Source organism: Corythoichthys intestinalis, chromosome 1 (genome assembly GCF_030265065.1).
Source record: "Corythoichthys intestinalis isolate RoL2023-P3 chromosome 1, ASM3026506v1, whole genome shotgun sequence".
Lineage (NCBI taxonomy): Eukaryota > Metazoa > Chordata > Actinopteri > Syngnathiformes > Syngnathidae > Corythoichthys > Corythoichthys intestinalis.
The window spans coordinates 69,434,003-69,460,630 of NC_080395.1; the positions used below are offsets into that span (position 1 = coordinate 69,434,003).

General features: G+C 39.4%; 1 protein-coding gene and 1 long non-coding RNA gene across 2 annotated transcripts in view; one reads left to right on the top strand and one right to left on the bottom strand.

The window, feature by feature from the left end:
- Positions 1–26,628, top strand: part of LOC130912442 (phospholipid-transporting ATPase ABCA1-like) — a 383,631-nt gene that overhangs the window by 19,718 nt on the left and 337,285 nt on the right. The window contains exons 4-5 of the mRNA XM_057830543.1: positions 594–690; positions 3,551–3,635. Coding sequence (XP_057686526.1) covers positions 594–690; positions 3,551–3,635 — 182 coding nt within the window. The remainder of the gene's footprint in view (positions 1–593; positions 691–3,550; positions 3,636–26,628) is intronic.
- LOC130916982 (uncharacterized) lies at positions 11,929–13,380 on the bottom strand. Its single transcript, XR_009063394.1, has 2 exons — positions 12,516–13,380; positions 11,929–12,421 (listed from the first exon to the last, which is right to left on the bottom strand). It is a non-coding gene; the product is annotated as an uncharacterized LOC130916982 (long non-coding RNA).

Here is a 26,628-nt window from a genome sequence, read left to right on the forward strand (position 1 = left end):
GGAAAAACTAACCTATGTAGTGAGAGGAAAGGCAGATGATTTTGAGCAAATATGGAAACCTTTATTGGACTTTATTGACAAATGGGGTGTACAACTACCTGTGGCATAATAAATTGTGAAACTACTTGACTTGTGGACGGTTTTGTTTTTGTTTATTTTTTGTTCTGTGTTGTATGTTGCTATAAAATGTGTATAATCAATAAAAATATTGTTTAAAAAATAAAATAAAATAAACTAATGAAATCCCAGTATGCCAGATTGCCTGCCCTTTCTCATGATGTTAGTCATACCCATTTTCAAATCCGTTTGTGCTCATGTCTTTCAATGTGTATGTGTGTGGGTGTAATTGATGCCACAATATGGATTCACTCATTATTTTGTCAATTACCAGAAGTCTTAACAATTTGCATACTTTATACTTTCTTTCACATGGTCACTTCTACAATGTGTTCTTTCTCTGTGACACAAATTTAAAATTACAATCAACAGCATTAAATTCTTAGACCCTCTCAGTTAAATTGTGAGTGTTTTGATATTTATTATAGTGTTCTATGATAATCTGTAAATGTTTTTTCTCTGTTTTTTTTTTACAGCAACATTTCAAAAACATCGGTTGCCATCAGCCGCCACATTGCGTGGGGCATATGAACGTTACTGCTGTGCGGAAAAATGTGACTTTCAAAACTCACTGTAAGTTTCCTGGTTCTAAACATGTTTGCAGGTACCTAGACTCTAAATGGATAATGCAATAAAGAGACCAGGGACAGTGATAACATTTACATTGTAAATTGCTGACACGATACAAACTACTAACAATAAAGTGTCTGACAATAGATGGCATGAAAAATACCTGAGCAAAACAAACAGTAAAAGTATTGCTAAATCTCAAATAGGCCTACACAGAGCAAAATGTTATAATTGCATACCTGTCAACCTGAGGCCGTTGGCAATCTTACAAATAGTGATGTATGCCCTTAAAAATTGGTGACTAATCTTACAACGTTGTATATAGCGTGCAATATGAAACAAAAATATATTTTTTTAAATCATATGAATTTATTGTTCATGTCACATATAACCTGGTGCAATCAAAGAACAATCAATCTCTTCAGCTACGTCATGATTACTAATATTTAATAGTGCCTTTTGTTATAATTGTATCTAGCACTTTTGGCAATTTCTATCATGTCTTTTGCTGGCTGCACTTCATCTCGCAATTCAGTTTGACTTGAAGGTAGTTCGTTCCAATTATGAATTAAAAAGGTCAATTCATAAAATTAACTTACCGATGCAATCTTTGAGTCAGGGAACATTTCTTTTGCTAATTCTGAGAAGTGATCAGCAAAAGTTGCAGGCAAATTGTGTTCGGCAACAAATTAGCAGAATAAAATCTTCGCTTTCGTCACAGCATAGCTTTTTATTCTGCAGACTACATCTTAATGACCAGTGTTGTTAATCTTAAAACAAAAAAAAAAAGTAATTAATTAGAGTTACAAATTACTTTTCCCCCCAAAATAATTGAGTTAGTAACTCAGTTACCTGAATGTAAGAGTAATTATAGAAACTAGTAATTACCGTAATTTCCGGACGACAAGCCGCTACTTTTTTCCCTCATTTTGAATCCTGCGGCGTATGCAATGATGCGGCCAATTTGTTTAATTGTTTTTATTTTAATTAATCAATTTATTTTTCTAATGACCGCCAGGAGCGCTCGAGGGTAGAATGTAAGCGTAAGACTCGTGGAATATATGTGTCAAAAGAAGACGTTTGCAATCTTACCCATATTTTACCTTTGTGCTTCGTCCACAAATAAAAGTAGCAGACCCTCATCTTTGTGCAATACTAAAGCTAGCAGAACCGCATCATGGGGAATGCTACAAGAAATGGATATGACATGCTGAGTTGAGTTGAATTGAAGGCTTGGATGACCATTGGCGAGAGATTGTTCACCAAAACTGGCCGCACACAACGAGCAACTTTTGCACAAGTCTGAGAGCGTTGAGCAGTATAAAAAAAAAACACCATCACAAACGGGTTTCGAAAAGCCGGTCTGCTGGGCGACGAAGACGACGACACGTTTAGGAGTGAGCTTGAGGAGTCAGCTAAGTGCCATGTTGCTGGCGCTGCTTGGAAAGAAAAGTTCAGGTATTGTATCGTTGACAAAGAATCACCCGCTTAGTTAGGTTGCAATTCTTTATTTTGGAAACTCGTGGAACATACGACTGCTGTCTGTAGCAGCCGATGCACACATCCCACAACAACAACAGGAAGGCACGTCTCTTGCTCTTCCGCACCTCCCTTACTCCCGTAAGTCACGCGCTACAATATAACATGATTCGTTAAAGTACGACTCTGTGTAGTTCTTTATAAATATCTCATGCTACTATGTGGGCACACACGGCTTATAAACAGGGGAGTCTTATGTATGCACAAAATGGTTTTTCCTTTAAAAATGTACTGGGTAAGGCTTGTAATCAGGGCCGCTCAATTGTCCGGAAATTACGGTATAGTTTTTTTTTTCTTCATTAAAAAAAAAAAAAAACATAGTAACCTTTGCTATGTTTGGAAGTCATTTAATGTTGTGAATAAAGTTCTTAAAATTGCTCCCGTTTTTGCATTACTTCCCTTCTGTCTACTTTCGACATGTGAAAGTTTTAAAACTGTTTCATCATTTAAAGATAGATTCAAGTCAAGATTTTGCTGATTTAGGAGTATTTTAGATAAAAAGTTACTTAGGTTCGCGAGGAAGGTTCACTACAACAGAGCCTTTCTGAGAAGTGTACTACTGCTTTAAGATGGCGGCTGTTTAACAACGCCGGCAAGTGTATCATTTCGCATCTAGTTCATATACATGTGATATCTAGCGTAGCATCATGTGGGTGTAGTTTGTAGGCTGTTGGCTCCAGTCAGGCACAATTGGAGCCACCTAGCCTAGCATCGCGTTTGCAACAGCGTCACAACTCCTTCTTTCCCACTCCCGCTCTTCTCTCTCCGTCTGACTTTTCTCATATCATTTAACCAACGTAATCTTGCATAGTAAAGCACATTGTCTCGTTGCCGAAACCGTGACAAAATCCGAACGGAGAAAAAAAACCCCGTAATGCACGAAAAACAGATTTTGAATGTACCGAGTACAAATTTAAATTGTACAAATTACGCTGAAACCGTACAACTTGACAGGTATGTAATTGAACCAATAGCCCGGGTTGGTAACAGATTAAAGCCATTCAGAGCCTTTTTTGGTTTTTGTTCAAAGTTCGAAAGAAATGTGGGTCTGCAGAATATAAAGCTAACATCTGAAATATTTAGAATAATCAGAAGATACTCCTCTGTTACACAAGCTACACCCAAAAAAAACTACGTTGTACAGGAAAGTGCAGTAACAAAAACAAATGTCAGTAGCTAACCCCCCCCCCCCCCCCCCATCATCTTCCACTTGGTCAAAAGAGCTGTTATAGACAGAAATGTCAAAAATGTTAGCAGTTGTCCCTGGTCTCGCCTAGATTCTAGAGACACATTTCCAACTCTTTTTGTTTGGTTTTGTCTTCAGAATTTTTCATGTCTATCAGGACGCAAATAAGTTTTTGAAGGCCAACCCTGAGGAGCTTAAAAAGCATGAGGTCACCTTTGAGAATGTAAGAGTGCTATAGCTATTGCTTTGCTTCAAATGTACCTCAGCTGGTCAGCTGAAAAAATATATGTGTTCCGTGCAATATGGAAACGTGCTTGCCTAGTCTTGTGTTTGCCAAAAGAAGCCCCCCGTTTAATTATAAAGCTGGGTTTCATATTACGAATTGTTACAGGGCTATCCTTCCATCCACCAGTTGTTATGGCTTTATTTTCCACAATCAAAAAACATTGAGGATTAGCTGTTTTAGAAATGGCAAAGTAGTTCTTCTCTTTGTTTTTTCGCTTGTGATCGAAACACCCATGCATTTTGCATTCTGCCAAGTTAGCTAAGTCCTGCCAGCAGCACTTCCTTCCAGCATAAATTTGCCTCGTAACAACACTGTTTCCCATTAGGGAAAAGTTCGGCCAGCCGTTGTTGTTTTCATCAACCATATCAGCAATGAAAATACTTCATAGAGAACAATTTTTTCATGACAATGACGAGCTAAAAACAGGTCTTGGTAGACTAACACAGAACGAGACCAATGTCAGTTTTCGTTTGACGGGAAAAAAGAAACAGGTTCTGTCATATGTTCACAATGCGTTACATTTTCTAATTCTACGCTTAGTACGTCAGCCTGCATGGTAGCAGTGTTTGAGAAGTCCCACTCACTATTCCTCTCCCTCACTCTAACTCTCGGCTGTTCAAGCTAGGCATGCTCCAGGCTTGATTGTTTTGAAACACACGGTAAGATTTGTTTTTCTGTCCTGTCAAGAGAGAATATGTGATGTTGCTTTGTGCTGAGTGTTCATTACACACTAAATGTGACTCCTAGGATTATCACAGCATTCACGCTACCATTAGCATTTAGAGTGGCAAGTGCTGTTATGAATAATTGAAATAATGTATTTTTTTTTCCTGCTGACCGTGTATTTTCACGAAGTTGGTGTTGTCCTTGTAGACGCTGCAATATATGCTCATCTGTCAGTGTTCAAATCCAAATCAAATTTATTAATATAGCCCTCTACAAAAAACTAGCAAACTATAGTTTATGATCATCAGTTCAATCGAGTAGTATACAATTAAACTGAGGAGGGTGGTGGGGGGCATGTCGCGCTAAAAGTCAATACAACAAATAAAACAATAAAACCTAAAATATGAGCACATTGAAAACTTTAGAAATGATATAACCAGGTTACCCTAGTTAGGAGAAAAAACGAGTCTAAAGAGCCCTGCCAGAGTTACGGACAGTGTTGGGCACGTTACTAAGTAATTGGTTATAGTTACTCACTACTTCTCCCAAAAAGTAACTGAGTTAGTAACTGAATTACTCCATAGTAAAAGTAACTAGTTACCAGGGAAAATAACTTTCCGTTACTTTAAAAAGAAGTTGTATGTCAAAGAATTTGAAATTTTCTCAGCAGTATTTGAGTCGGTTAAATAGAACAGAACAGACAGGTAGTTGTGTTATAGAACCTTGTAATATTTATTGCACCTCACCGCAACAGATTTATCCTACACTTGAAGTGCAACAAAAATAAAGAAATTTGAATTGCTTAACACATATGTCGACAAAACCTTTGCCCCGGGACATAAATTACACTTTGCATGCACGTTCTTTCCTTTAAATTCGACCAACTTGAAATAGTGTTTATATCTCCAGCTCGTAAAGGACAAATTTTCCACTGAATGCTCTGCCATCATATCCCTCTGCATCTGTTTTGCGTGTGTGTGTTTGCTGCACGCACTGTTCGGGCTTGTGTGTGAAAACACCGGCTCTGATTGGCTTACCATGACACATGACTCTAACCCTCAAATAATCACAATCACTTCCATCGCATCTATGCAGGGGGTGCATTCAGGTAGCCTCGTCCCCCTACTCCTTCCGTCACCCTCAAAAGCGTTTGCCGCCCTCAAAATGGAAGCAGCATTCTTGCTGGCTGACAGTGGGGGATGGGGACAAGGCTAGCATTCAGGTGTAGCAAACACAGAAACGTTAGCAAGCTTTGGAAAGCATTGTCTAATTGAATGAGCAGGGACAAACAGCCTGGAGCTGGGGTCCCCAAACTTTTTCCTGTGAGGGCCACATAACGTTTCCCTTCTCTGATGAGGGGCCAGGGTCAGTTTGTAACAGAAAAGTGATGTAAAAGAAAAGTTTGACGATTGCAGGAGTGCCTAAATGTAAAAATTGTTCTTCAGAAAGCCACAATCAAATAATCCTTTCTGGATTCTTCACGGAACAAAAGTAAACCAAAAAAAAAAAAAAAAATATATATATATATATATATATATATATATATATATATATATATATATATATATATATATATATATATATATATATATATATATATATATATATATATATATATATATATATATATATATATAAATATATATATATACATATATATAATACAATATAATATAATATAGTATAGCACCATTAATTAAATAGATAATAACCAAATAACACTCTCTGGGTTCTTCACAGAAAAAAAGCCAGGAAATAAATAACACTATTGAAAAACATTTTTTTTTGTTCAGTGGGCCGAACCAAATGTCGAGGCGGGCCGTGTCCGGCCCGCGGTCGGTAGTTTGCAGACCCCTGGCCTGTAGTCATAAGAGGTACGTGCGCTATTAGGCGCGAGCGTTTATGTCACGAATGGGGATCACATGAGATTTGACAACAAGGCAGCCATATTGGAAGCAGGTCTGGCTCGCGGGACATAAATTTGAACTAGCCAGTTCGATAAAGAGACAAACTCCTTACAAAGGCGAAGAACAGATATGTGATCCAACTTAAGGATGTGAACAATGTTGACCCTTACGAGCAAGCCGAAGATAAATGCAGTAAAGATGTCGACGGGCTTCCACATTAGAGGAAGTCGGACATCCGGGGACTTAATGACGTCACCAGCCACAACAAAGCGTCGCCATATTGAAAATGGGGCAAAAGACGAGTCACAAGTAGTTACTCTATCGTGCATTGTAATACAAACGCATTGAACTTTCGTCTTATTTGCGGTCTTTTTTCTGTCGGAATGACTAAAAGTTGCTGTGTTGCGGGTTGTCACACAAGAAAGAGTTCGGAGCCGCATTTGAAGTTCTTATTCTTCCTCGTGAGAAGAAAAGAAACAAATGGCTGAAAGCAATTAATCAAGGAACAGTAAAAGAAGACAGTTCCGTGGACTGTACTCGCCTGTGGGAACCTAAATCAAAGCACATTTACATTTGCAGCCGACATTTTATTACTGGTGAGTAAACTTTAATCGTGTAGCGGTATTATTTTTTTGCCCTAATTAGCTGCTACGATTCAATAGACTACGCAGCGGTTATTATTCCCGTAACCGGCAACTCGCAAAGCGTTATTTTTATTTTACCGTGAACTGCTCTGATTAGTCAATCGGTATGTTAGTGGCCTGGTGGGAATTGGTTATTTTGAAGTGACGTGTTGACGGCTAAATAACGCTTGGAGGCGAATTACCGGTTACGGCAGAAATAATCACTTCGGATATACAACCAATTTTCTCAGTTCCACACCTTACATATTTCACGTAATTGATAAAGTTCAACTTACTGGGTGACTGTATGAGGTAGTTGTAGATGTTTCCGAACTCCACTGCAGGCCATTCCTTTGTTTATCCAGCTATCAGCTGCGACTCTGTATGGGCAAATTTGCAAGCCAGTACACAGTAATTTTAAGTTGTATCGCCTCCTCGCATCTGTCGGCAGTGACACGTGATTAAAGTAAGCCATGTTTAAGACGTTTTTATGAAAAAAAAAAAAAAAAACGCAAAACACACCTGAAATATATGGATTTCAGACGTTTGTCTACGGAATGTTTAGCTGTGCCCCCCTCGCAAAATGGTGACACGTTGCTAAGCGAGGTTACGTCATCGTGAAATCACGCTGACTTCCTCCATTACGCGAAATGGACATTCTGCTGTATTTGTTTGGTGTATGTTACTAAACTCATCAGCGATTCCGAAATTAAAAATTGCTACAAAGCTACAAACAGTTTTGCTGCGGATGGGTGCAGGACCTGCACATTATGACCATATCAAACGGCAACTTTATCGTTCTTGCAAAGGTAGGCTATGTGTTTACTGTTTTCATTGGAATGAAGCTGAACGCACCCAAAGTCTTGGACTACAAATAAACAGAGCAGAGTAGACTCGCTACGGCTGGTAGTTTCTTCAATTTATTCAAAGTAAGTATCGCACCGCTTTTGACCGTCAGTAATGGTAACGGCATTGTAACGGCGGAAAAAATAATTAGATTACCCCGTTACTAAAAAAAATAACACCGTTATGCGTTATTTATAACGGCGTTATTCCTAACACTGGTTACGGAGGGTTATAATCTGGAATTGTACAGATCCCCCCCCCAAATGTGAAGTAATTTCATAAAATAATTTATATGTTGTATACTTGACCAAATAATCGTGTTTCCGAAGTTCGAGCCTGAAAGGGGATGAACCCGGAAGTGACACGTCACACCGAGAACAGCGCTGGCAGCACTCCATACGGCCGCCATACAAAGCCCTTCAAACAATAATTCAAACAGCAATATAAGCGATAGATCGACCGAAAGTAAGAGTTGGAGGAAGAGGAGGAGGTTGTAATTTTATGTTGGACCGTACATGTATTAGCCAGACGCTAATCAGGATGCAAACAATGTGCCCAGACTACCTGAAATCTCCTGAAATCGTGAGAACCAGGGAGGACAGCGGGTGAAAGTCCATCTGGAACCAAGTTTGGCGAAGCTCCCTTAAGCCCGACTCCATCACGTTTGCTTGTAGCGTTAGCCTACGGGGCTTGTTTTTTGGGCTTCCTGAAAACCACATATGAGACTCCATACGTAAGCACACTGACTGCTTTCTTAAAGGGTAATGAACATAACCGAACAACACAGAGTCAAAGCGGGATGAAAAGACTATATTTTCTTTGATTAAATTACCGAATTTACCTATATAGTCCAAACTACGTCGGTCATCATGAAGAATTTCGGTAACGGTAAATTTTCGGTTTACCGCCCTGCTGTAGTATCAACTACGTAATTTCCTGCATTCTGGTGAATCTTTACACACTAATTTGTGCATTTCCTGCCTTATTTTAAGATGAAAATGTATTTATGTACCGTAAATTCCGGATTACAAGCCGCTACTTTTTTCCCTCATTTTGAATCCTGCGGCGTATGCAATGATGCGGCCAATTTATCAATTTTTCTAACGACCGCCAGGAGCGCTCGAGCATAAAATGCAAGCATAAGACACGTGGAATATGTGTGTCGAGGAAGACGCTAGTTGGCACTCTTACCCGTATTTTAAGTTTGTGCTTTGTGCACGAAAAAAAGTAGCAGACCCTCATCTTTGTGCATTCGTAGAATTAGCATAGCCTGGTACTCCAGACTCACCGCTGTTCCAGCTATTGAGTCTGGCCACCATTAAGCGGATAAAATTTTCAGAGCGGAGCAAGCCACAGCAAACAGACAGCGGAGTGGACCAATCAGCGACGGGCGGGACGAGGGAATTGCGCGCGGAAGTAAACATACGAGGAGAGCGGAGTTTATTCAACATGTTTGAAAAACACACGGAGAACAGTCTGGCCGTGCCAGGCAAGAATTAGCATACCCGCATCATGCTAGAAGAAATGGATATGATGTGCCGAGTTGAATTGAAGGCTTGGATGGCCAGCGGCGTCAGATCGTTTACAAAAGTGGTCGTATGCGAAGAGCAACTTTTGCAAAAGTCTGACAGCGTGAAAAAAAATCCACCATCACCAACGGGTTTCGAAAAGCCGGTCTGCTGCGTGATGAAGAGGACGACACGCTAAGGAGTGAGCTTGAGGAGTCAGCTAAGTGCCGTGTTGCTGGCGCTGTTTGGAAAGAAAAGTTAAGGTATTGTAACGATGACAAATAGTAACCCGTTAAGTTAGGTTGCAATTCTTTATTTTGGAAACTCGTCGAACAACACACGACTGCTGCCTCTAGCAGCCGACGCACACACACAGACACACCCGCAACAACAACGACAGCACGTCTCTTGCTCTTCCGCACCTCCCTTACCTGTAAGTCATGCGCTGTATCATAACCCGATTTGTTAAAATATGGTATTTAAACTTGGAAAACTGTGTATTTCTTTATAAATATTTCAGTTTAATATGTGGGCACACGCGGCTTATAGGCAGGAGAGGCTTATGTATGTACAAAATTCTTTTTCCCTTAAAAATGTACTGGGTGAGGCTTGTAATCCGGGGCGCTCAATGGTCCGGAATTTACGGTAAACATATAGCGTATAGAGCAATAATGAATAGACTGACATTATCTATAAGAAATGTACTGAAGGCCATCATTTACAATCTGAATTAAAGTTATCGGCAGGGGGCCCTGATCCGCCCAAATTGGTGGTATCGGTATCGACGAGTGCCAACATTTCGGGCGCCGATACCATCTACTGGCATTACTTGAACGAAACTGTACTGCGTTCACAACGACGCAAATCCGCGATGATACGCTGCTCGAATACATATGGCTTTCACAATCGGTTAGCATTTGGGATCAGAAAGCCGAAGGCAAATTAATGGCGTTATTTTATCTTGACTAAATTCTTGTGATTTTGTCCAAAAAATGGCTTTTCCTTTGAAGTGTGATAACTAAGTCATTTCTGAATATTTTTTCACTTTCAGCCACTCAAAATGTTCAGTGGCGTCAGACCTATCTACACATATAAAGTTTTTTATTTTTTTTAATTTTTCAATGCCCCCTATGGACAATAATAGCAGCATTATCCGAATAGCAAAACTAACTATGCTGTATATATATAAAAAACAAAAGTCTAATTTGAATATTCCATATCACATAGTTAGAGGCTTGAATAAGTCGTTAAGTCATAACAACCGATTTTTTTATGCATGCCCAGTTTTTACACATTTGCAGTTTTCTCATTTACACTAAACTCTTGTGATTTTGTCCAAAAAATGGCTTTTCCTTTGAAGTGTGATAACTAAGTCATTTCTGAATATTTTTTCACTTTCAGCCACTCAAAATGTTCAGTGGCGTCAGACCTATCTACACATATAAAGTTTTTTATTTTTTTTAATTTTTCAATGCCCCCTATGGACAATAATAGCAGCATTATCCGAATAGCAAAACTAACTATGCTGTATATATATAAAAAACAAAAGTCTTAATTTGAATATTCCATATCACATAGTTAGAGGCTTGAATAAGTCGTTAAGTCATAACAACCGATTTTTTTATGCATGCCCAGTTTTTACACATTTGCAGTTTTCTCATTTACACTAAACTCTTGTGATTTTGTCCAAAAAATGGCTTTTCCTTTGAAGTGTGATAACTAAGTCATTTCTGAATATTTTTTTACTTTCAACCACTCAAAATCTTCAGTGGCATCAGACCTATCTACACATATATAGTTTTTTATTTTTTTTATTTTTCAATGCCCCCTATGGACAATAATAGCAGCATTATCCGAATAGCAAAACTAACTATGCTGTATATATATAAAGAACAAAAGTCTAATTTGAATATTCCATATCACATAGTTAGAGGCTTGAATAAGTCCACAAGTCGTAACAACCAATTTTTTTATGCACACCCACTTTTTACACAATTGCAGTTTTCTCATTTACATTCAACTCTTGTGATTTTGTCCAAAAAATGGCTTTTCCTTTGAAGTGTGATAACTAAGTCATTTCTGAATATTTTTTCACTTTCAACCACTCAAAATCTTCAGTGGCATCAGACCTATCTACACATATATAGTTTTTTATTTTTTTTATTTTTCAATGCCCCCTATGGACAATAATAGCAGCATTATCCGAATAGCAAAGCTAACTATGCTGTATATATATAAAAAACAAAAGTCTAATTTCAATATTCCATATCACATAGAGGCTTGAATAAGTCCACAAGTCGTAACAACCAATTTTTTTATGCACACCCACTTTTTACACAATTGCAGTTTTCTCATTTACATTCAACTCTTGTGATTTTGTCCAAAAAATGGCTTTTCCTTTGAAGTGTGATAACTAAGTTATTTCTGAATATTTTTTCACTTTCAACCACTCACAATGTTCAGTGGCATCAGACCTATCTAAACATATAGTTTTTTTTTTGGCCCCCTATGGACAATAATAGCAGCATTATCCTAATAGTAAAACTAACTATGCTATATAGGCTATATATAAATCAAACTAAAATATTTTATATTACATAATTACATCATTGGATAAGTAAAAGTCGTAACAATAGATTATTTTTTTTTTAGAACAAGACTGTGATAACGTGACAATAACTGATTTGATGATAGAATTTATGTTAACAATTTTACAAAACATACATACAATATAACAGTTAACATAATAACAACATACACAATTCATGATGTGCACTTTGAGATTTGTTGTTCAAATGTAAAGTGCGTTATAAATAAAATGTATTATTATTTATTATTATGTTCGAAGCCCGAAGTGGCTTTGTGCAAAGGCCACATTGTTTGCGCTTGGACGGGGGTCCAGCTCGCTGCTAAACCAAGCCTTCGGCAGAAGGCGGTGGTTCCCGTTTTAGGACTTCTGGCCGAATTAGAGCATTGCCAAGTTCCTCAAGAAATAGTCGGCGCTTGTAGCTTTTCTTCACGTTCCACTCAGGGTAGATCTCCGTGAACAGCACAAACGAGGGTATATCTCCGTGAACAGCACAAACGCGCTGCATGACGAAATGTCCGGCATGTGAAAAAACACACATTGGCCACCTGAGTGCGCGCCGGCGGCAGGAGTATGTGCCACAGGCCTGCAAAGCACAAGCGCACGCAACAATAACAGCTTTGATCTTTGATCAGCTTTTACAAGACAAACCTTGATATGCAAAACATTTGCTTACTCACTCTCGTCATTACCTCGATCGCCGTCATTTTCGTCATGCGCCTCAACGTGGTCATGTCCGTGCCCCCGCCTTCTGCTCCCCGCTTTCATCTCGTTATGTTGTCAACTATTTCCTAATCCTCGTCATCAAAGCCGTCCTCCTCCGGCATCGAAAGTCCGGAAGAATTTGTTCAATGTCTTCTGGGCTCTCCAAAGAAGCGTCCGAACAAAGGTCGTCGTCGTCGGAATCAGGATTTTCTAACACCATTCGAATCGTGTCCTGCGGTGAAATACTTCTCGCCGCCATCGATCACAGTTGTGTTGGAAGAAATGCAAAATGGTGATCCTCGCGAGAACAGAGACTCCCAAAATGCCCAGAACCAATGAGAGTAAAGAAATTCAAACACCCAACCAATAAAAGTTGAAATTCAAACGACAACAATAAACACGTGGTTTTTTGTTTTGGTTTTTTTGCATTTCCGGGAAGTACCTTTTTATTGTCTTGTGCAAACGTGCAAAATTGCAAATACGCATGCCCAAATAGACTGAAAGTGAGCTCAGACAACATTGACACCATTTTTTTTGTAAAGCCAACCGTCTTTATTGCATTAATTTTTGACCGATCTAAAGCTAGCTTCGCAAGCAAATTCATGTATTGGCCTATGGCTCCATCTAGTGACTTCTGGGTGTCAACACAAAAAATTTTTTATCTGCATGTTTTTGACTCGCCAAAGAAGCGATTGCATCAATAATCACGGAAAATGCATTATAAAACATCAGGTTTACAGCATATTAAAAATCATGATTTATAATGGGAGTCAAAGAGCCAAAAAATGGCAAAATAACAAGAGTTTAGTGCAAATCTTCTCAGCCTGTTTGCAATAAGTTAGAAATTGCCGGATGGTGCCATTTCGAACTTCTATATGATTTAGTATCCTGCAGGAAATATCAGCTCCCTAGTGTATTTTTTCATATGCTTTTTTTCCTTTTAAACACAGAAAAAAACGAAAAAAGCCAAAAAATGGACAAATAACACCCAGGGGAGCGCCATACTTCAAACTTCTGTTTATGAAAGTCGATTGTCATGTGTAGTAGGCCTGAACGATATTGGAAAAAACTATTGTTGCAATTTTTTTGAGGTTTGCAATATATTGCGATATTATATTGCGATATTATATATATATATTTTTTAATCTTTTTTAAAGAAATTTTCACTAGATGACTTGAATAGCTGTTTGGAAATACTTTACTTGACACACCGTGACCACAGTGTATTCATATAATACCGTTTCATTTGTGAATGATGAAGATTGCTTTATGAAGGGATCCAGGAAGCCATGTCTGCACAAAATAGATCATTTATTGAACACAATATTTTACACTTCAACAGCAGCAAATACATTAAATGATAAATAAAAGAGCAGGTGCATTAGTCCCCTAAGTTTTTGACAAAATATAACAATAAATAAAAACTTCTGTAAAATAACAACAAAGTTGTAAACATATTTGAACAAAAATATTAAATATGACAAATAAAAGAGTTGTTCACAAACTGTCAAGTTCAAAATTAGATCCTTAGGTAGACATTGTAAAATTACCCAAAAATAAGGAGAGAAGACACTCAGTTTTCTTGGCCAAGGAGGTCAAACATGTGACTCGTAAGTCACCAAGATTGATCTAAAGGACAAAAAACCCTCCTTGGTATTTTATTTAGGGGTTTTCCCTAAACAAGATGGATGCCGTCCTAAAGGGGAAGGGAAAAGCAAGCTGGCGACACCCATGTGGTTTTTTATTGGATATGTGTGTGCATGTAGGTGGAATTAAGTGATACACGTGTGTGGAGCAAGAGCTTATGTAAACAATCAAAACAATCATATAAACAGTCAAAATAATATATAAGCAGTCAAAATAATGCAGACACTTTTAGTTATGCAACGTTAAACAATCAGCAGAATAGTCCAAACACTTCCAGTTGTGCACCGCTGTGGCCCTGGAAGATGTCCTCGGATGGAAAATCGTCCTCGAAGGGCTAGGCGAAAGTCCAAACCCCAGGTGCTGGGGTTGCCTGGAAGGTCCAGTTACGCAACGGCGCGGCCATGAAGCCACTCCGACCCTCTTTCTACACTTTGTAACACTTAAGCATTATACTACAATCTGGTATAGCAAGCAATAATCATTTACTGGTTATATATGTAAGAAAAATATGGCAATATGTATTATTTATGGTATATATGAGCATAAGCAAATATTCAATCAACCAATCAAGCAAACATTCAATAAATCAAACCCCGATAATTATCTCAACATTTCCAGCCTGTTTATTCAATATTTGCGACAAAACATCATCAAAAAGAGCCTCCTAAAAAAGGCTTTATTCAATCGAATCATTAGACATGTCGACGCATATTGTCGCCACCCGGAGTTGGAGGCGGTGGCGGGGTCTGAAAGAAAGTTTCCGGAATGGAGAAACCATCATTGTCATCGCCGTCGTCAGGGAGATCGTCACCATTGAGAGCCACTTCGCAAACTACAAACTCCGTATGGGCACCTGTGTCATACTCCTCTCCCAGGGCCAAAAGGGGGTATAATTCCTGTAAACGAGGATCTATAGCCGCGGAAACAAACCGGTGAAGTACAACACGAATGCAGGGAATGCAACAACAACCACATAATCCCAGAGCCATCAGGAACACTGTCACAGAGACCAGGATAGTATACAGCATTGACCTATACTTACCAAACGTTGCTTCCCACCAGCTGGACACATCGGGGGTCCACTCTCCAGAGTGACCCTACATCGTTCTACCAGGGGAGCTGATTGCTCCGAGGGCCTTGTGGAAGTTCTCCTCATTAGAGGAAGTAGCGTTTGGAACAAATGTATCACAGCCGTCAGCGATGTGACCACATACGCCGCCTTTTTCGGCTAACATGTCCACAGCCACCCTGGTTTGGAACGCCATGAGAGAGGTGGCATCCAGCTGGTGTTTTAAGGCTGCAAAAGCAATCTCTGAATTGTTATTAAGTCTCTGGAGATTAAAATGGATGTAGTTGATCCTCTCAACATTCTTATTAACAGTGATCCAAGGGAGTATAGATTCAAAACCCGAGGCAATTGGGTTAGTCAACCTATACTCACTCGGCACACCACGGGGAACTCCGATCGCATCTATGTAAGTTGGTTCAACTGCCCACTGGGCACTACGTTTATTAACATTCAACTTAGAGGGGTCAAACTTTGATGTTGCGTCCAGGATATCTGTAGCCGAAACAGGATAAATAGACACTGGTAAGAGTAATGACACAAGTGCACATACCCCCACTGAGTTCCTTAGGGTGTCATAGAGCCTGCCGCCACCGCACCACCACCAGACGTCACTACGCGGCACTAAGGGACTCGTTTGATACACGGTCGTCTTACACCATGAGGGATCTAGATTCCCCACTCTCCTCAATGACCCTGAAAGTTCAATACAGGAAAAGTTAGCCAGTGCAACTTCGTCGGAGAATATAGGTTTTTCCTTCACAGCTTTGGTTAGTGGATACACCCCATCCCATTTCTTGCAAGCCTTACTCAATATGGTTCTAGTCATAACTTCCAGAAGGCAATGTGGCGGAAGGAGAGCTGGCACTACGCGCAACATACATACAACACAGCTAGAATTAACCATTCTTCCAGCAGCTTCCGTTAACAAAAGCCAGTTATTAGCTGGTTGAGTAACCCCAGTAACCGCTACCATTCTATCATCGACAGTAACTTTATTTGTTGCCTTTACTATCAACCCAGACGGCTTAGTCTCTACATTTTTACTCACGGGCCTGGCCTCCACTGGGTCTCCCAATAAGGAGGATACACAGACGATTAGGAGATGAAAAGGATCTCCTCTTGGGTCAGTCCATCCTTCGTATGGGGAGAGAAAAAAATAAAGACAAGGTTTATTACCACAATTCCATTTTCCGGACCTAATTTGTATTTGAATTCCCGGCTCTAAACGAGTTAAATTGATTTGAGGGCGAATGGAAGTGGCACAGGTGTCGGAGGTCCAATCAGCCCGTTTGTGACCGTCCTCCGCCACCAGCCCCCTCCAGGCCCCCCCTTCTAGCCGTTATGTACCAAGTAAATTTCTGACCATAACTTTGTGCATCGCGAGCGTGAAAAGATGACTACATAGGTGATCAAGAGATTTCTTGCCCACCTCGGCAGTGTCATGTCGACCGAGTTCCCCTAAACAGGAGGAGCGCCCCGGATTTGCTTAATACCTCTGATGCTTAATACCTCTCTTCACTGACCTGCAGTATTTATGAGCACTATAAGCTCACCCCCACCGTTCAGTCAGACTTCAGTTAGATAGCTGCTCGACCTTGGGACTCGGTTGAGATGACCTTTTTGCAGTGGGCAAGGTGAACCCCGGTTTCCCTCTCTGCGATCTTTACGGCTGTAGGAGCCGTGAGGAGCTCTTGGTGTTTTCTTTTGATGCTGCGGATCAAGACCCAATCTCCATTGAACACCAGTTTACTGGACCAGTCATTCTGCTGGGACACCAGTCATTCTGCTGGGAAGAGTCAGAATCAACTTGTGGCAAACACAAATCCTGTCTCACTTCCAATGTCTTTCGCATATAATCGGCTAAATTAGCTTCTTCATCTATTTCCCACTTAGTGGAGAAAATCGGTAAACGATATAGTCTCCCAAAAAGAATCTCAAAAAGTGTTAATCCCGACGTACTAGTAATATTAATATGTAACTTTAATCTATTTTTAATTGTACCGTTCATTCTTTCAACCAAACCCGCGCTTTGAGGATGCCATTCACAGTGATTTTTTAAGGAAATGCAAAACAATTTCCCAATCTTATCGATTACTCTGTTTACAAAATGCGTCCCATTATCGCTATAAATGGTTTCAGGTATGCCACACTTAGGGATGTCTTTACACAATGCCTTTTGCTACCATTAATACATACTCGACATTGTTATGCGTTGTTTACTTTAAAATATTTCTGCCCAATTACCATTTGATTAACAAAAAAATAACAGTATCCCAAATATCAGCGTGCCCATTTTCCAAACAAAACCAATTAAAACGAAAGAAAAATCCATTTAAACGTGTGTGCCGTTTAGGGCGAACATTGCCGTGAGGACTAGGTTGAGCGCAGACCATGCAAGCCCCGCAAAAAGGATTTGAAAACACATTTCTAACCTAACCATTCCCACTGTTAAGACATGAGACCCCCCCCTCCGTGCTCACATAGACCCACCGCGCAATGTCGCTCCATGATTGACCCATAAAGTGTGTTCCTGTACTGGACATTACAGTCACATATCAATAAGGAAAGTGTCCTTTGGCAGTTTATTCGCAAACGGACATAAGGTCACGTATTCACCCTTGCAATCAAATATTTGGACAAAAGGTTTAGAATAATCAGGCAGAGCCAAAACGGTACTAGATAACAAAGTTTGTTTAAATTGAGTGAAAGCATTTTCTGCCTCTGTTGTTCATGTCAAGGGTGAAGACATTTATAACGCTGGGTCATACATGATTTTAGCAAGGGGGTTTGCGATTTCAGCGTAGTTAGGAATCCATGGTCTACAGTAATTTGTGAGGCCCAAAAAGGACATCATTTGTCGCTTCGTAAGCGGTTTTGGAGCTTGCAACATGGCAGTTTCCCTGTCTTTTAGGATCGTCCTGCCACCCTTGCTCCAATCATGCCCCAAAAATTTTACTTTCTCCGCCCACAATTTTAACTTTCAATTAAATTCATAAAACATATGATTTAAAATGTGTGTTTATAATCAAGAGTTCTTAGTCCTTAAATTTATCTCAAGCTGCATAATTAAAATAAGATTATCCGATTCTAACAGCCTGAAAAATTGACCTCTTCCCCAAAACAATATATACACAGAAGCAAATTAGTTTATATAAACTTACATAAACTCCTACCCGATTATAACCACAAAAGAAACCAAAAGTCAGGTCAATAAAAGTGCTAAATTTAAAAATATCAAACATAAAAGTAATGCATTCAAAGTTCCAAATCAAAATGAAGAATTAAACTTATATTGGGAGGATTGTAATCATACATTGTAAATTAAAATTGTAATGAGCGTTATGAAAAGTAAATAACCCATGTCCAAAACCCCATATTATCATTAGTGTTATGCTTTGCAATTAACCCAATGTTTTAAAATTACAATTCTCCCAGCATAATTATCTCCACTTGGCGAAAAGTCAATTTATGCTTCCGCTCCCCAACTTCTTCAGTTCCGTCTTTTGGAATTTATCAACTAATTTTGCCTTGGCCTATCACTACAAAATCGGCCACTTATTCCCACTATAATTTCGTAGCAACAAAATTCAGAATTGTCTTTTCATCCCAGAATCCGAATTTGATGAAAATGTCTTAACTATTTGGGTCACAGCTGAACAAAGATAGCCAAATTCCATCAGCATGTGAGCCAATTATCTTAAGCAATATTTAGCATTATCAATTCCCCAAAAATCTAAATCAAATTTTCATGATGTTAAGAGTAAACTCATGACAGTGATTCTATATTATTAATTTGCCACTTCCATACACTCAAAAATACACAGAAAGTGGCAAGTTTAAAATTGCTCTAAAGTCTGCTAAAACTGGTTTTTCCACCAGCTGTTAGTAGTTATTTATCTTGTGACATATACCAAACTGCTCCTCAACAGGAGTTCGCTAATCAGCATTTGGACCTCTCTTTATCTATAAGACTTGTATTGATATCTATTACCATTCCCAAGAATTAATGGGAAGTCTTTTGACAGTTCTTACAATATTTTGCCATGTACTTCAAAATCTAATTTAGTCAATCTATTTACTATGTCATTATGTGTGATTCCTTTTCTCTTTAAATCTGCCAATAATGAGTACGTTTTTCTAGTTCTAAGTCACCTTCTTCATTGTAAATTTTATAACGTCTCACTAACATCATTTCTCTGGAATCTAGCCGAATAATTTCCTCCACCTTATTCTGAATTTGAATTTTCCCCTTCCCTCAGGGGATAAAGACTAATTCAAAGATTAAAGGCCATTAATGACGATTAATACGTCAGATTACTCTACTTACTTGGAGTAAATACTATTTGTTCTTATTAGCCCGATACATCTAAAAGTTGGTCATTTTTCACCTGAATTCAGAATAATTTACTTTCAAATAATATTATGAACAATATCTATTCATGAATAAAGAACATTTCTAACAATCTAATTTTCTTTTATCAAACATACTAGCTCTTTGCTTAAATAAAATTGCTTAAAATAAATCTGTTAAGTTTACGTCTCAAATAGCTATTTATCAACAGTTGATCCTTTCCTTTTTCATAACATTAACTATTTTCTTTCTCTTTTAGCCATTCTCTTATTTTCTTTTAAGAGCATTCTATAAGTTCCAATTGAGCTCAATAGTCTATTTTTTTTTTTTATCTCTAATGAGATTCCATTTCAAAAATTCATCTCCTAAATAGTACAAGGGAAAGGCTGGAATATTCCCAGCTGGAATCACAACCTCCCCTTATAATTAATTTGGGCAAAAACCCAGCGGATGCCGTCGAGGACCCCATGTTGCAAATAGGGGCCACCGAAGGGCCGCACTCCTCATGTTGAAGAACTCCTCCTTTTTCCCAATTTTGCTCATTAAACGGTCAGCTATTTACGCAATAGACGGTCAGCTATTTACAAACAATTCCCTCGCTTATCAACGCTCCTCTCCCACTCCCAGAACTTTCTCAGCTCCCTTTTTTTCCACTTCAGACGTCCACCAAACAACCAAACACATTCGCAACCCATTTACCTAGGCTTACGGTTACCTCTGCCCTCATTACAACTTACCTCTGCCCTCATTACAACTTACTCAAACTTTCAGCAGCACAATTCAACAATTATCACTATGGTTGGCATAGTAGAAGTTAATTCTTTGGATGATTCTTTCACTTCCTCTTTTATCTCTTTTATTGTCCCTACTGGACCTGTCTCATCGTCTTCCTTCCTATGGAATAAGACTTCTGGTTCTTTTCCACTCTTTATCTTCTGTTTAATCTTTCTCGCGTCACTTCGACGACATTGAGCCATTTCCATCCAAAATTTGGTATCTTCATATCCGTCTTTAGCCATTTTTTCGCATTGTTTTTCCGTTTCACTTTAATTTGGTCCTGCAGGTGTACGATTTTTTTTTTTTTTGGGTATTAAGTTGGCCATTAAATCCGTACTTGGTGATCCAAAGATTCAAAAATCTTATTTTAGTTGGACATCGACTCCCGATGAATTTCCAGTCTAATTTAGGATCTTTCCCCCCATCGAGTTTGCTGTTAGTTTTCCCCATTTGGATGTAAATTTGGATCAGGCCCTGAACCTGGTGTTCCTATGGGCCGATTGTCAGTTGAAAGTGGGGTGACAATTAATTTCTCGCAGTGGTAGTGGTCAGGCTTCTACCTCTCAGTATTACTGATAGGCGGACCACTCTTGCTATCCATCCAAAGTGAGTTGCCACTTACAGTCCCCACTTGTATTATGTTAGTAAAAAGCACACACTCACACAAACCTCATTCACACCAGTACTGTTTTTATCCTATGTGTTATTCTTGTCCATTCGTTTAACTGCCGTGCACAGGCTTTGTAGACGATTTTGAGTTTTTTCTGACAATACAATTTTCAGACCGAGGGTCCCTTCAAAATTCAAAACGTCGTTTTTTTGCCTTAAATTCACACAAGATCCTCCTTAATAAGATCTAAACTTCGCTAAAAATTATTTTTCAGCAGTTTTTGGATGGTATTTTAATTTTTTTTTCTCCCCAAGAATTGAGTTTCCCACTAAATTTTACTCTTTTTCGTGCTTTATTGAGTCTTATTTGCCGTGCACGGGTTTCTAGTAAACATTTAGATTGTTTTTACGCGTTTTCTCGAGTTTCAATTTTTCGTGTCACATGCACTTCAAAATTCAGATATTTTTATTACTCAAGCTAGAGTGTTCTATTCGTCTCCTAGAAGTTGTTAAACCTCCAAAAATCCTTTTTAGTAGCGTTTCACACTAATTACGAACGTATTTAGATTTCAGAGTTTTCCTGAATTATTCGTCTTATTTGCAGCAAATAACCAAGTTTGATTGCAATATTATTTACTTCTCTATATTATCTGTATCATTAATATCATTATTATTATTATTACTATTATTAGGACCCGTTGCCCTAATAGACGCGCGTAGGACCCCGTTGTCCTGTTACCGATTTACAGACACCTGCCTGACTTGAGGGGGACTAGTATTCTCAAGATTTTACCAAGATAGACACGGAACGTGCACCCAGGAAAGACGTAAGATATCGTGTCACCTCCTTTTTAAATGCGTCTACTTTTACTACAATAGACACGGAACGTGCATTCAAAAAAGACGCGAATGAAACCATTTAACCTTCAACCAATAGCACTCTGCGTTACACAGTATATCACGACTACGCGATACGAGACCTTTCCCTCACACGGAAAAGCCTCAAGCACCAGATTTAGCTTCAAAGTTCAATGCAAAGTAAAAAAAATTACTTCCTTCCTAGGTGCGTCTATCAATGTGGACACGGAACGTGCACCCAGAAAAGATGCGAAATCTCGTATCGCACCCCTTCTGGGTGCGTCCACTCAAAGCAGACACGGAACGTGCACCCAAAAAGGACGCGAAATATTGTATCGCCTCCTTTCTAGGTGCGTCTACTTTTCACGGAGTTTAAGTACGTACAGGACACCGTCGCCCTTAAAAATTTCATCAGCCGCAAAAATTGTTACACCCATACAATCATACAATTTGGGAATTTGGGTGATCCTACCGTGAGATGTCTTCAATCCTTTCGGTTTTGCTTCAACCCTTCGCCTCCAGAAGCGGAGTTGAGGCCAGTCCCCTCGAAAACCGAGGACGTGCACGCTTTGAATGGAAATCCCCTCCGCTTCCGGAAACGTCAGGTATGTCGCAATCCGGCTCGATTGACCAAATAATGTCAAGTTCAAAATTAGATCCTTAGGTAGACATTGTAAAATTACCCAAAAATAAGGAGAGAAGACACTCAGTTTTCTTGGCCAAGGAGGTCAAACATGTGACTCGTAAGTCACCAAGATTGATCTAAAGGACAAAAAACCCTCCTTGGTATTTTATTTAGGGGTTTTCCCTAAACAAGATGGATGCCGTCCTAAAGGGGAAGGGAAAAGCAAGCTGGCGACACCCATGTGGTTTTTTATTGGATATGTGTGTGCATGTAGGTGGAATTAAGTGATACACGTGTGTGGAGCAAGAGCTTATGTAAACAATCAAAACAGTCATATAAACAGTCAGAATAATATATAAGCAGTCAAAATAATGCAGACACTTTTAGTTATGCAACGTTAAACAATCAGCAGAATAGTCCAAACACTTCCAGTTGTGCACCGCTGTGGCCCTGGAAGATGTCCTCGGATGGAAAATCGTCCTCGAAGGGCTAGGCGAAAGTCCAAACCCCAGGTGCTGGGGTTGCCTGGAAGGTCCAGTTACGCAACGGCGCGGCCATGAAGCCACTCCGACCCTCTTTCTACACTTTGTAACACTTAAGCATTATACTGCAATCTGGTATAGCAAGCAATAATCATTTACTGGTTATATATGTAAGAAAAATATGGCAATATGTATTATTTATGGTATATATGAGCATAAGCAAATATTCAATCAACCAATCAAGCAAACATTTAATAAATCAAACCCCGATAATTATCTCAACACAAACTATAACAATAAATAAAAACCTCAGTAAAACAACAAAGTTGTCAACATATTTGAACTTAAATATTAAATCTGACTAATAAAAGTGCAAGTGCATTAGTCCCCTGAGCTGTTTACACAAAATATTACAATATAAAACTGCAAAACGGCAACAAAGTTGTAAAAATATTTAAACAAAAATATTAAGTGTCAAAACTTTATGTGCAGCAGTACTATATATAGTTATTTGAAAAATACGATTTACAATAAATTTAAATATAAAAGAAACAGAAACTCAATTGAACTTGTAAATAATTGACCTGAATAACTGCAAATAACTGATGAATAACAGAACCAAATTTCCTGCCTTCCTGATAGCGGTCACATGAATAAAAAGAAGAAAAGACATTCCTCCAGCTGTGTTATGTATTTGTCTGCATATCGTCCACCTTCCTTGCTCAGCAATTCTCAACTGGGTCTCATAGGTTTTTGGCCAAGACTACTAGTTTATCCACTATTGCAGGCTTGAGACAACAACGTTGGCACGTAACAATGTTCCCACCTGTACTAAAAAGCCTCTGATGGGAAGGTCTTAGCAGGAATGCATAGATACCTGCGTTTTAAATGGTCCCACATGTTCGACAGATTACTTCTTGTTGATGCACCCATGGCGAGGCACTGTCGACAGGGCTGTTTTTTGTCCCTTATAGTCTTTTTCTTGCCTAAATACTTCCAAAACTCCTTTTGGAGACGGTCTTGCCTCGTTTCCTTGCTTCAACGTGTTGCTTTCTTGCTTTCACTTTGAGAACGGCCCCTCCTCCCTCCGCTCTGCTGTTCGGCCCCTCCTCCCTCCACTCCGCTGCCGCGAGGGGAGGGGGAGGAGCCGATGACTTGCTGGAGGGAAAGAGCAGCTCTCCTTCTCTCTCCTTCCTCAAAACAAACGTTTGTGGATTAAAAAAAATGAAATGAAAAAACTATCGCACGTCCTTGCGATGGGACTATTGCGCATGCGCACATCGCGATGGCGATGTTTAAACGATTTATCGTTCAGGCTTAATGTGTAGTAATGAGCAGAAGTGACCTCTGTGGCGTTTGTTAACTTTCTTTCTTTCTTTCCTTATTTCCCAGAAAACACTAATGGGCACACACAAGATATCATCAAATAGCAACCTAGATGTGCTACGTTAGATCCCATGCCATTAACTGCGTGACGCGTAGTCCATACATGGATGAATTAAAAACCGCCATGACTGAATGGAAGTTAAGCTGGCCAAATCAGTCCATGCCAGTGACTATAGATAATGCTGCAAATACTGTATAATAATGCTGCAAATAATTCAGTATGTGACACAGATGAACTCGGACCACAAATAGGATGTTTTGCTCATATGGTAAATATAGCTGCTAAGAGAGCTGCAGCTATCAACAGTGTGCCCCACCTCACGTGACAAACAGTAAAGATTGTTCTCAGCACTTTTACATAAAATTTCTTCAGATTAGTTAGAAGTAAGCACATACATTTGATAACCCAATTTTTGTTTTGAAAACATTTCTGCAGTACCACACACTCCGCGTCATTGACTGGTGTAAATGCGCACCGCTGCTCCCAGTCTGATCAAAGGCAGGGCGGACCAAACCATTTAATGAAAATACGGGGTTTTGGGGGAGGGGTGGCTGGCAATACATATGCTCTTTGGGTATTTACTTTTTGCCAAAAACAAAACAAGAAAAAGAAACCCTTCGTTTTTTTCCAATTGAATTTATAATGATTAATATTTAAATTTGAAAACGAGAACTTGATGTTCTAATTTTCTTTGTGGGCCCCATCAGGCCATGGGCCCTTAGAATCAATATCGCTTTTCACCCATATACGGCGCCCATGGTCATATCAGATCATTTGGGGACATTTGGGATCGTGTCCTGGTCATATTAGGTCATTTGGGGACATTTGGCGGCATGTCCTGGTCATATCATGTCATTTGGGGGCCGCGTCTTGGTCATAACAGGTCATTTGGGGACATTTCGGGGGCATATCCTTCGGGGGCGTGTGCTAGTCATATAAGGTCATTTAGGGATATTTGGGGGGAGTGTACTTGTCATATAAGGTCATTTGGGGACATTTGGGGGCGTGTTTTGGTGTTACCAGGTCATTTGGGGACATTTGGGGGGCGTTTCCTTGTCATATCAGGTCATTTGGGGACATTTGGTGGGCGTGTCCAGGTCATATCAGGTCATTTGGGGGCGTGTCCTGGTCACATGTCATTTGGGGGCATTTGGACGGAGCGTGTCCTGGTCATATCTTGTAAAAATTAAAATTCCGGTCGTTTTGATAACTTCCGACTGGTCGGTCAAACGGTTTGGGCTGCGCGGCGCGATGTTTTTTCCATTAAAACAAATGAGAAATTTCTAGTGAACCGTAAATCTTTTCCAAATTCTGTATGCAAATTTTGTGCCCATCACTGTCCCGGACTTTTTGATGCCGAAATTATGAGATTTGGTCAAAAATTATTGGACGAGTAGCGTTTTGATTTAAAAAAAAAAAAAAAAAATCCCATCAAAAACTAGAAACTGAAATTTCTGGAGAAATTACTCTGGGTGGAGATACAGATTTTAGCCACGCCCAGGGCTATCAATAGAATGGATAAACATGCCAGTCAATGGTATTGAAATCAGATTCCAATTCCGAACCGATTCCTAGTATTTCGAGGCCTCGAAATTACAATGAAAAAGCCTTAATGATTCCTAAAGACGCGTATTGCGTCGTGACGTGACGTATCTTGTTGTCCAGAACTCCAGACGCATCAAACTAGCATGGCGCCAAGAAAGTTTGGCTACACTTCAACAGGAATGAGGGTGAAAATGAAAGGTTACGATGGTTTAGCACGAGCATTGCAGCCGTAAACATAACAATGACAGCACGTAGGTTCAAATGCTCGAAAGTGTGTCTTCACTTCACGAGGAAAAATACAACAAAGCGACTTGCAGTCATTGCTAGATGGAGATAACTGCATCAGGAGGGAATACAACTGCACTGTCCTCACCAAGACGCTAAGGCTCAGTCCTAGCTATACAGCTAGAAAAACTCCCAAATGACGATGCAAAAGAGGTTGGTATAATTTGCTGACTTTATTCAACCATCACTTGAAGAGTGAAACTAAAAATAGAAATGAAACAAATAAATTTTGTCCCGTATAACAAACAGGTTTGCGTCAACGTAAATCAGCGATGATTAGCTGCTAATGCAGTAATAACACAAATGGTCAGCATGCGTTCGCTAGCATTAGCACATCGTTCAAACCATTACACAACCGGAATTAGGTGTCCAATCGCAAGTGGAAACACACAACTACAACAACACAAAAGATGATAAGAACCTAGGCTCGTAGCAGTGTTTCCCTCTCTCACT